The sequence below is a fragment of the Phaenicophaeus curvirostris genome, unplaced genomic scaffold (assembly GCF_032191515.1).
Source record: "Phaenicophaeus curvirostris isolate KB17595 unplaced genomic scaffold, BPBGC_Pcur_1.0 scaffold_75, whole genome shotgun sequence".
Taxonomy (NCBI): Eukaryota; Metazoa; Chordata; class Aves; order Cuculiformes; family Cuculidae; genus Phaenicophaeus; species Phaenicophaeus curvirostris.
The window spans coordinates 361,937-372,694 of record NW_027206697.1 but is presented as its reverse complement, the minus strand read 5'-3'; the positions used below and the strand labels follow the sequence as shown (position 1 = coordinate 372,694).

General features: G+C 63.8%; 1 protein-coding gene across 1 annotated transcript in view; it reads left to right on the top strand.

Moving 5' to 3' along the window:
- Positions 1-10,758, top strand: part of FBXL6 (F-box and leucine rich repeat protein 6) — a 22,828-nt gene extending 12,070 nt beyond the window's left edge. Inside the window, exons 3-10 of the mRNA XM_069882037.1 lie at positions 254-462; positions 1,673-1,814; positions 2,095-2,159; positions 2,700-2,753; positions 5,057-5,317; positions 8,006-8,142; positions 9,915-10,278; positions 10,353-10,758. Of these exons, the coding sequence (XP_069738138.1) occupies positions 254-462; positions 1,673-1,814; positions 2,095-2,159; positions 2,700-2,753; positions 5,057-5,317; positions 8,006-8,142; positions 9,915-10,278; positions 10,353-10,752 (1,632 nt within the window). The 3' untranslated portion in view covers positions 10,753-10,758. The remainder of the gene's footprint in view (positions 1-253; positions 463-1,672; positions 1,815-2,094; positions 2,160-2,699; positions 2,754-5,056; positions 5,318-8,005; positions 8,143-9,914; positions 10,279-10,352) is intronic.

Below are 10,758 nucleotides of genomic sequence, written 5' to 3'. Positions count from 1 at the left end.
GCTTGCCCCCCAACTAGCCCCCCGGCTGCAGCCCCAAGTAGCCCCACAAGTAGCCCCCCAGCTGGCCCCCCAACTAGCCCCCCGGCTGGACCCCCAGCTGGCCCCACAAGTGGCCCCCCAACTAGCCCCCCAGCTGGACCCCCAACTAGCCCCCCAGCTGGCCCCCCAGCTTGCCCCCCAACTAGCCCCCCGGCTGCAGCCCCAACTAGCCCCCCAACTAGCCCCCCAACTAGCCCCCCGGCTGGACCCCCAGCTGGCCCCACAAGTGGCCCCACAAGTAGCCCTCCAGCTGGCCCCCCAACCAGCCCCCCGGCGTGCCCCCCGTGGGCGCCGTGGGGCGGAGGGGGCGCCGGGGGCCGGGGGGCAGCAGAGCCCGTGGGGCGCCCGCCTGCCCCCCGAGCTGCTCGCCCGCGTCTTCCAGGAGGTCGTGGGGCGCGAGGGGGCCCTGCCCTTCCTCTGCAGGTGCCGGGGGGGGCTGCCCCACGGCTGGGGGGGATTGGGGGGCTGCCCCACGGCTGGGGGGCTGGGGGGAAGCGGGTGGGGGGCAGGGGTTACTTGGGGGGCTGCCCCACACTTGGGGGGCTGGGGGTGATTGGGGGGCTGCCCCACACCTGGGGGGCAGGGGAGCGAATGGGGGGGGTGCAGGGGTTACTTGGGGGGCTGCCCCACACTTGGGGGGCTGGGGGGGAATGGGGGGCTGCCCCACACTTGGGGGGCTGGGAGGGGCTGCCCCACGGCTTGGGGGCTGGGGGGGAGTGGGGGGCTGCCCCACACTTGGGGGGCTGGGGGGGGAACGGGGGGGCTGCCCCACACTTGGGGGGCTGGGAGGGGCTGCCCCACGGCTTGGGGGCTGGGGGGGAGTGGGGGGCTGCCCCACACTTGGGGGGCTGGGGGGGAACGGGGGGGCTGCCCCACACTTGGGGGGCTGGGAGGGGCTGCCCCACGGCTGGGGGGCTGGGGGGAAACGGGGGGGCTGGGGGGGGCTGCCCCACACTTGGGGGCTGGGGGGGAACGGGGGGGCTGCCCCACACTTGGGGGGCTGGGAGGGGCTGCCCCACGGCTTGGGGGCTGGGGGGATAGATGGGCTGCCCCACACTTGGGGGGCTGGGGGGGAATGGGGGGGCTGCCCCACACTTGGGGGCTGGGGGGGCTGCCCCACGGCTTGGGGGCTGGGGGGAATAGATGGGCTGCCCCACACTTGGGGGGCAGGGGGGGAACGGGGGGGGCTGGGGGGGTGAATAGAGGGGCTGCCCCACACTTGGGGGGAATGGGGGGGGCTGGGGGGCTGCCCCACACTTGGGGGGTTGGGGGGGAATAGATGGGCTGCCCCACACTTGAGGGGCAGGGGGGGGAACAGGGGGCTGCCCCACACTTGGGGGGCTGGGGGGTGAATAGAGGGGCTGCCCCACATTTGGGGGGCTGGGGGGTGAATGGGGGGGGCAGGGACTTGGGGGGCTGCCCCACACTTGGGGGGCTGGGGGTGAGTGGGGGGGGGCTGCCCCACACTTGGGGGGCTGGGGGTGAGTGGGGGGGGGCTGCCCCACACTTGGGTGTCAGGGGGGGGAACGGGGGGGCTGCCCCACACTTGGGGGGCTGGGGAGTGAATGGGGGGCTCAGGGGTTACTTGGGGGGCTGCCCCACATCCCTGTGTGTCCCCCCCCCCCAACCCCAGGGCCGCCCGCGTGTGCCGGCTGTGGCGCGCGGCCGCCTCGGCCCCCCATCTATGGGGCAGGGTCTCACTTGGGGGGCGCGGAGGGGCCCCCCCCCTCGCGGCGGCGGCTGCTGGGGACCCTGCGCTGGCTCCACACCCACAGGTGGGTCGGGGCGCTATGGGGCAGCCCCATAGATCACCCCACGGCGCTATGGGGCAGCCCCATAGATCCCTTCTCCGCTATGGGGCTGCCCCACAGATCACCCCACAGCGCTATGGGGCAGCCCCATAGATCGACCCACAGCGTTATGGGGCCGCCCCATAGATCCCTTCCCCGCTATGGGGCCGCCCCATAGATCCCCTGCCCCCCCTCTATGGGGCCGCCCCACACCTTCCCCCCTCACCCCCCTCTATGGGGCTGCCCCACACATTTCCCCCCCCAGGCTCTCGATGCTGAAGGAGATCGAGCTCTCGGGGGTGGAAGAGCCACGTGGGAGCCGCACTCGAGGTGTGGGGCTGCCCCACACTTGGGGGGCAGGAGATGCTCCCCCCCCTCCATTATTCTCCCTATTTGGTGCTCCCGCCTTTACTGTCCCCCTTAATTATTAGGTCCCCCCCTTTTTAGAGTTCCCCCCTCTAACCCTCCCTGATTTTTTGTTCCCCCCCCCCCGATTTTTTGACCCCCCTATTTCCATCCCATGTTGCGTCCCCCATTTATTATCGCCTTCCCACATCAATGACCCCCGCACATTGGTTCCCCCCCACTTTGGTTCCCCCCCCATCCATGTCCCCCAATATTTGCATCCCCCTCATTATTGCCCCCCCCCTTTTTGCCCCCCCCCCCCCCCAATCCCCTCCATTTTTGGGTCCCCCGTATCTTTGGGTCCCCCCTATTATTGCGCCCCCCCCCCCCCCCCCCCTTTTGGTGCCCCCCCCTCCTTTTTGACACTCTCCCCATTATTGCCCCCCATCCACTAATATCCCCCCATTTTTGGGTCCCCCCCATTTTTGGGTCCCCCTCTATTATCCCCCCCCCCCCCCACTCCAGGCGCTGCCCCCGCGCTGCCCCCAGCTCCACAGTCTCCACATCAACCACTGCCAGGTGAGGCACTGGGAGGGGACTGGGAGCACTGGGAGGGGACTGGGAGCACTGGGAGGGGACTGGGAGCACTGGGGGGAACTCTAGGGGGCGCTGGGGGGGAGCTGGGGGCGCTGGGAGGGGACTGGGAGCACTGGGAGGGGACTGGGAGCACTGGGGGGAACACTAAGGGGTGCTGGGAGGGGACTGGGAGCGCTGGGAGGGGACTGGGAGCGCTGGGAGGGGACTGGGAGCACTGGGGGGAAACACTAGGGGGCAATGGGGAGCACTGGGAGCACTAGGAGGGGACTGGGGAGCACTGGGGGGGTCACTGGGGGGGTACTGGGAGCACTGGGAGGCACTGGAGTGGTACTGGGGAGTACTGGGAGGGGACTGGGGGGCACTGGGAGGGGCACTGGGAGCACTAGGGGGAACACTAGGGGGCACTGGGAGGGCACTGGGAGCACTGGGAGGGGACTGGGGGGCACTGAGAGGGGCACTGGGAGCACTAGGGGGAACACTAGGGGGCACTGGGGAGCACTGGGAAGGGCACTAGAGGGGTACTGGGAGCACTGGGAGGGGACTGGGGGTCACTGGGGGGATCACTGGGGGGGTACTGGGGGGGCACTGGGAGCACTGGGGGGAGAAGTAGGGGGCACTGGGGAGCACTGGGAGGCACTGGGAGTGGTACTGGGGAGCACTGGGAGGGGACTGCGGGAACACTAGGGGGCACTGGGGAGCACTGGGAGGGGACTGCGGGAACACTAGGGGGCACTGGGGAGCACTGGGAGGGGCACTAGAGGGGTACTGGGAGCACTGGGAGGGGCCTGGGAGCGCTGGGTAGGGCACTGGGAGGCACTTGGAGGGGCACTGGGAACACTAGGGGGATACTGGGAGGGCACTGGGAGCCCTGTGGGGAACACTAGAGGGCACTGGGGAGCACTGGGAGGGGACTGGGAGGGGCACTGGGGAGTACTGGGAAGGCATTGGAGGGATACTGGGAGTGCTGGGGGAAAGGTAGGGGGCACTGGGGAGCACTGGGAGTGGTACTGGGGAGCACTGGGAGGGGACTGGGGACACTGAGAGGGGCACTGGGAGCACTAGGAGGAACACTAGGGGGCACTGGGGAGCACTGGGAAGGGCACTAGAGGGGTACTGGGAGCACTGGGAGGGGACTGGGGGTCACTGGGGGGATCACTGGGGGGGTACTGGGGGGGCACTGGGAGCACTGGGGGGAGAAGTAGGGGGCACTGGGGAGCACTGGGAGGCACTGGGAGTGGTACTGGGGAGCACTGGGAGGGGACTGCGGGAACACTAGGGGGCACTGGGGAGCACTGGGAGGGGCACTAGAGGGGTACTGGGAGCACTGGGAGGGGCCTGGGAGCGCTGGGTAGGGCACTGGGAGGCACTTGGAGGGGCACTGGGAACACTAGGGGGATACTGGGAGGGCACTGGGAGCCCTGTGGGGAACACTAGAGGGCACTGGGGAGCACTGGGAGGGGCACTGGGAGTAATGGGGAGCACTGGGAGGGCATTGGAGGGGTACTGGGAGTGCTGGGGGAAAGGTAGGGGGCACTGGGAGGGCACTGGGAGCAGTAGGAGGGGACTGGGGGGCACTGGGAGGGGCCTGGGAGCGCTGGGAGGGGCACTGGGAACCCTAGGGGGATACTGGGAGGGCACTGGGAGCCCTGTGGGGAACACTAGAGGGCACTGGGGAGCACTGGGAGGGGCACTGGGAGTAATGGGGAGCACTGGGAAGGCATTGGAGGGGTACTGGGAGCACTGGGAGGGGCACTGGGAGGCACTTGGAGGGGCACTGGGAACACTAGGGGGTTACTGGGAGGGCACTGGGAGCCCTGTGGGGAACACTAGAGGGCACTGGGGAGCACTGGGAGGGGACTGGGAGGGGCACTGGTGGCACTGGGAGGGCACTGGTGGCACTGGGAGGGCACTGGTGGCACTGGGAGGGTACTGGGAGGGGCACTAGGAGCACTAGGAGGGGACTGGGAGGGCACTGGGAGCACTGGGGGGGTACTGGGAGGGCACTGAGGGGAACGGGGAGGGGCACTGGGGGATACTGGGGGGGCACTGGGAGCACTGGGAGGGGCACTGGGAGGGCACTGGGAGGGCACTGGTGGCACTGGGATGGTACTGGTGGCACTGGGAGGGCACTGAGGGGAACGGGGAGGGGCACTGGGGGATACTGGGGGGGTACTGGGAGCACTGGGAGGGGCACTGGGGGGCTCTGGGAGCTGTAAGGGGGATACTGGGGGGATACTGGGAGCATACTGGGAGCACTGGTGTGTCTCCCCCCCCCCCCCCCCCAGGTGTCCCCCCCCGCGGTTCTGGGGTTCCTGGGGGTCACCGGCCCCCGGCTGCAGCGGCTGCGGCTGCGCTGCGGACCCCCCCCCCCGGCCCATCCTCGCGGCGCTCGCGGTCAGCACCCCAAAAACGGGGACCCCCCCTGAACCCCTAAAATTCCCCCTGAACCCCAAAACCTCCCCTGCCCCCACCCCATTCTCGTGGCTCTCGCAGTCAGCACCCCAAAAACGGGGACCCCCCAAACCATCCCCTGAACCCCTAAAATCGCCCCTGAACCCCTAAAACCTCCCCTGAACCCCAAAACCCCTCTTGGCCCCACCCCATCCTCATTGCACTTGTGGTCAGCACCCCAAAAATGGGGACCCCCCGAACCCCCAAACCATCCCCTGAACCCCTAAAATCCCTCCTGAACGCCAAAACTTCCCCATGAACCCCTAAAACCTCCCCTGAACCCCAAAACCTCCCCCACCCCCACCCCATCCTTGTGGCTCTCACAGTCAGAACCCCAAAAATGGGGACCCCCCAAACCATCCCCTGAACCCCTAAAACCCGCCTGGGTCCCATGGGATGGATTTTGGGGTCCCCGGGTGGATTTTGGGGTTCCTGGGTGGGATTTTGGGGTCCCCGGGTGGATTTTGGGGTTCCTGGGTGGGATTTTGGGGTCCCCGAGGTGGATTTTGGGGTCCCCGGGAGGGATTTTGGGGTCCCCGAGGTGGATTTTGGGGTCCCTGGGTGGGATTTTGGGGTCCCCGGGTGGATTTTGGGGTTCCTGGGTGGGATTTTGGGGTCCCCGGGTGGATTTTGGGGTTCCTGGGTGGGATTTTGGGGTCCCCAAGCTGGATTTTGGGGTCCCCGGGAGGGATTTTGGGGTCCCCGAGGTGGATTTTTGGGTCCCTGGGTGGGATTTTTGGGTCCCCGGGGTGGATTTTGTTGCCCCAGGGTGGATTTTGGGGTCCCAAGGGGGGATTTTGGGGTACAGGGGAGTAATTTGGGGTCCCTGGGTAGATTTTGTTGCCCCAGGGTGGGATTTATTTGCCCCACGTGGGATTTTGTTGCTTCAGGGTGGGATTTTATTGCCCCGGGATGGGATTTTATTGCCCCAGGGTTGGATTTTGTTGCCCCGGGGGGTATTTTATTGCCCTGAGAGAGTATTTTGTTGCCCCAGGGTGGGAATTTATTGCCTCAGGGTTGTATTTTATTGCCCCGGGGTTGAATTTTATTGCCTCAGAGTGGGATTTTATTGCCCCTGAGTTGGATATTATTGCCCCAGGGTGGGATTTTATTGCCCCAGCGTGAATTTTATTGCCCCAGGGTGGGATTTAGTCACCTCAGGGTGGATTTTATTGCCCCAGGATGGGATTTTATTGCCCCAGGGTTGTTTTCTATTGCCCCAGGGTGGGATTTTGTTGCCCCAGGGTGGGATTTTATTGCCCCAAGGTCGAATTTGATTGCCCCAGGGTGGATTTTATTGCCCCAGGGTTGCATTTTATTGCCCCAGGATGGGATTTAGTTGCCCCAAGGTCGAATTTTATTGCCCTAGAGTGGATTTGATTACCCCAGGGTGGATTTTATTGCCCCAGGGTTGCATTTTATTGCTACAGGGTGGGGTTTTGTTGCCCCAGGGTTGAATTTTATTGCCCATGGGTTGGATTTTATTGCCCCAGAGTTGAATTTTATTGCCCCAAGGTGGGATTTTGTTGCCCCAGGGTTGTATTTAGTCACCCCGGGATGGGATTTTGTTGCCCCGGGATGGGATTTTGTTGCCCCAGGGTGGGATTTTATTGCCCCAGGGTGGGATTTTGTTGCCCCAGGGGGGTATTTCTTGCCCCCGGGGTGGCTGCCGTTGCCCCAGGGGTGTTTTTGGGGGGCAGGGGGGGCTGTGCCCGGGGCTGCGGCTGCTGGAGCTGGAGGCGCCGGGGGGGGGGTTGGGGCCCCCCCTCTCTCTGCCCGTCGAGCGGCTGCAGGTGGCGCTGCCGCATCTCCAGGTACCCCCGACCCCCTCTTCCTGCCCCCCCCGGGGGGCAATTAACCCCCTTACCACCCCTTTCTACCCCCCCGACACCAATTACCCCCCCAAACCCCCCTTTTCTGCCCCCCTGATAACAATTGCCCCCCCCAAACCCCCGTTTTCTGCTTCCTCGGATATTAATTACCCCCCCGACCCCCCCTTCCTGCCCCCCTGGGGGCAATTAACACCTTCACCCCCTCTTCTTACCCCCCCCAACACCAACTACCCCCCAACCCCTCCCTTTCTGCCCCCCCAGTGACAATTGCCCCCATCCCCCCTTTTCTGCTCCCCGATACCAATTACCCCCCCAAACTCCCGTTTTTTGCCCCCCCAGTAACAATTACCCCCCAACCCCCTTTTTTCTGACCCCCTGTTATCAATTACCCCCTAAACCCACCATTTTTGCCCCCGTTGGTAACTATTACCCCCCAAACCCCCCTTTTCTGCCCCCCCAATACCAATTACCCCCTCAAACCCCCCTTTTCTGCTCCCCCTGTTAACAATTACCCCCTAAACCCCCCATTTTTGCCCCCCATGGTAACAATTATTCCCCCAAACTCCCTTTTCTGCCCCCCCAGTAACACTTACCCCCACCCCACCCTCTTTTCTGCCCCACCTGTTACCAATTACCCCCCCCACCCCCTTTTTTCTGCCCCCCCTGTTACCAATTACCCCCTAAACCCCCCATTTTTACCCCCTCGGTAACAATTACCCCCCTGAACCCCCCTTTTCTGCCCCCCCCGGTGACAATCACCCCCCTGCCCCGCCCTTTCCTGCCCCCCTCGGTAAGAATTACTCCCCCAACTCCTCTTTTCTGCCCTCCCCCCACCCCGCACCCCGTGCTGCAGGTGCTGCGGCTGCTGCAGGTGCCGTGGGTGCCTCAGCGCAGCCGCGGGGCCCCCCCCGGCGCGGCCCCCCCCGGTTTCGCGGCGCTGCGGGCGCTGAGCCTGGCGGGGGCGGGGGCGACGCCGGACGGGGCCGGGCTGGAGCGGCTCCTGCGCCGCAGCCCCCACCTGCGCTCGCTCGACCTGCGGCGCTGCCCCCGCATCCCCCTCAGCGCCGTCCTCGCCCTCCCCTGCACAGGTGGGTTGGGGTGGGGGGGTGGGGTTGAGTGGGTTGGGTTGGTTGGGGTCGAGGAGGTTGGGTTGGGTTGAGTTCATTGGGTTGGGTTGACTTGGGTTGGGTTGAATGGGTTGGATTGGGTTGGTTTGGTTGAGTTGGTTTGAGTTGAATTCGTTTGCGTTGGGTTGGTTGGGTTGGGCTGAGTTGAGGGGGATGAGTTGGGTTGGGTTGAGTTGGGTTTAATTGGATTGGGTTGGGTTGAGTGGCTTGGGTTGAGTTTGTTGAGTGGGTTGGGTTGAGTTGGTTGCATTGGGTTGGTTGGGTTGAGGGGAATGAGTTGGGTTGGGTCAAGTTGGGTTGGATCAAGTTGGGTTGAGTTGAGTGGGTTGAGTTGAGTTGGTTGAATTGGGTTGAGTTGGATTGGGTTGAATTGGGTTGGGTGGGTTGAGTTGAGTTGGATTGAGGTGAGTTGAGTTGGGTTGGGTTGATTGGGTTGGGTTGATTGTGTTGGGTTGAGTGGGGTGGGTTGGGTTGAGGAGAATGAGTTGGGTTGAATTGGATTGGGTTGGATTGAGTAGCTTGGGTTGAGTTGGTTGTGTTTGGTTGGTTGGGTTGAGGGGGATGAGTTGGGTTGGATCAAGTTGGGTTGAATTGAGTTGGTTAAGTTGGTTGGATTGGGTTGAATTGGGTTGGGTGGGTTGAGTTGAGTTGGGTTGGGTTGAGTGGGTTGGGTGGGTTGGGTTGATTGTGTTGGATTGAGTTGAGTTGGGTTGAGTTGATTGGGTTGAGTGGGTTAGATTGGATTGGGTTGGGTGGGTTGGGTTGGATTGGATTGAGTGGGTGGGTTTGGATTGAGTTGGGTTGAGTGGGTTGGGTTGATTGTGTTGGGTTGAGTGGGTTGGGTTGTGTTGGGTTGAGTTGATTGGGTTGAGTGGTTTGAGTTGGGTTGGGTTGAGTGGGTTGGATTGGGTTGGGTTGATTGTGTTGGGTTGAGTTACGTTGGGTTGAGTGGGTTGGGTTGAGTGGGTTGAGTTGGGTAGGTTGTGTTGGATTGACTTGGGTTGAGAGGGTTGGGTTGATTGTGTTGGGTTGGGTGGGTTGGGTTGAGTGGGTTGAGTTGGGTTGGGTTGATTGTGTTGGGTTGAGTGGTTTGGGTTGAATTAGGTTGATTGGTTAGGTTGGGTTGAGTTGATTGGGTTGGGTTGGTTTGGTTGGTTGCCCCATCGTTGGGTTGTTTCCCCATGGGTTGGGTTGGTTGGTTGCTCCATGGGTTGGTTGATTCCCTCATGGGTGGGTTGGTTGCTCACCCCATGGTTTGGTTGGTTCTGTCATGGTTGAATTTGGTTGGTTCCTTCATGGGTTGGGTTGGTTGGTTCCTTCATGGTTTGGTTGGTTCCTCCACGGTTTGGTTGGCTCTCTCATGGTTGGGTTGGGTTGATTCTCTCATGGTTGGGTTTGGTTGGCTCCTCCATGGGTTGGTTGGTTCCTCCATGGGTTGGGTTGGTTGGTTCCTCAACGGTTTGGTTGGTTCTCTCGTGGGTTGGGTTGGTTGGTTCCCTTCATGGGTTGGTTGGTTTTCCCATGGTTGGGTTGGTTCCTTCATGGTTGGGTTTGGTTGGTTCTTCTATGGTTTGGTTGGTTCCTCCAGGGTTTGGTTGGTTCTTTCATGGTTGGCTTTGGTTGGTTGCCCCACGGTTGGGTTGGTTCCTCCATGGGTTGGTTGGTTCCTCCATGGGTTGGTTGGTTCCCTTCATGGTTTGATTGATTCTGTCATGGTTGGGTTGGGTTGGTTGCTTCATGGTTGGGTTTGGTTGGTTCCTCCATGGGTTGGTTGATTCCTCCACGGGTTGGTTGGTTCTCTCCTGAGTTGGGTTGGTCGGTTCCCTTCCCGGTTCTCTCTGGCGGCGCCGTGGTGGCCCCAGGGCTGGAGCAGCTGCTGCTGGGGCTGCCGTCGGGCTGGGCCGTGACGGTGGCCGGCGTGGAGGAGGCCCTGGTGGGGCTGACGTGGCGCTGGCGCCGCTCCCTGCGGGCCCTGGACCTGAGCGGCCGCCGCTTCCACCCCCGCCACCTCCGCCGCGCCCTGGCCGCCTTCGGGCCGCGCTCTCCTCTGCGGCACCTGGACCTGGCGGCCACCGAGGTCTCGGCCGGCGCCCTCAGGTGAGGGGGCGGGGGGACGGAGTGGTGGGGGGACGCGGCGAGGACCTCCCCTGAGCCGGTGTCACCCCCCGCAGCCGCCTGAGCCGCTGCCCACACCTCGTGTCCCTCAACCTGGGCGGCTGCCGGCGCCTCCCCCGCGGCACCAAGCGGCATCACCGGGGACGGAGGCAGGTGCGGCGCTGCCTGAGGCGCCTGCGGGAGCTCCAGGGGGAGGACCTCGACGGGGAGGACCTCGAGGAGGAGGAACTCGAGAGGGAGGACCTGGAGGTGGAAGGTGTTGGCTTGGAGAACGTCGAGATGGAGAATCTCGGCTTGGAGAACCTCAATGGGGAGAACTTTGGCATGGAGGACCTTGAGGTGGAGGATTTCATGGAGGATCTTGACAAGGAGGATCTTGACGAGGAGAGTCTTGAGATGGAGGACGTTGACAGTGAAACTTCTGGCACCGAGAGCGTTGAGCAGGAGGGTCTCTAGGTGGAG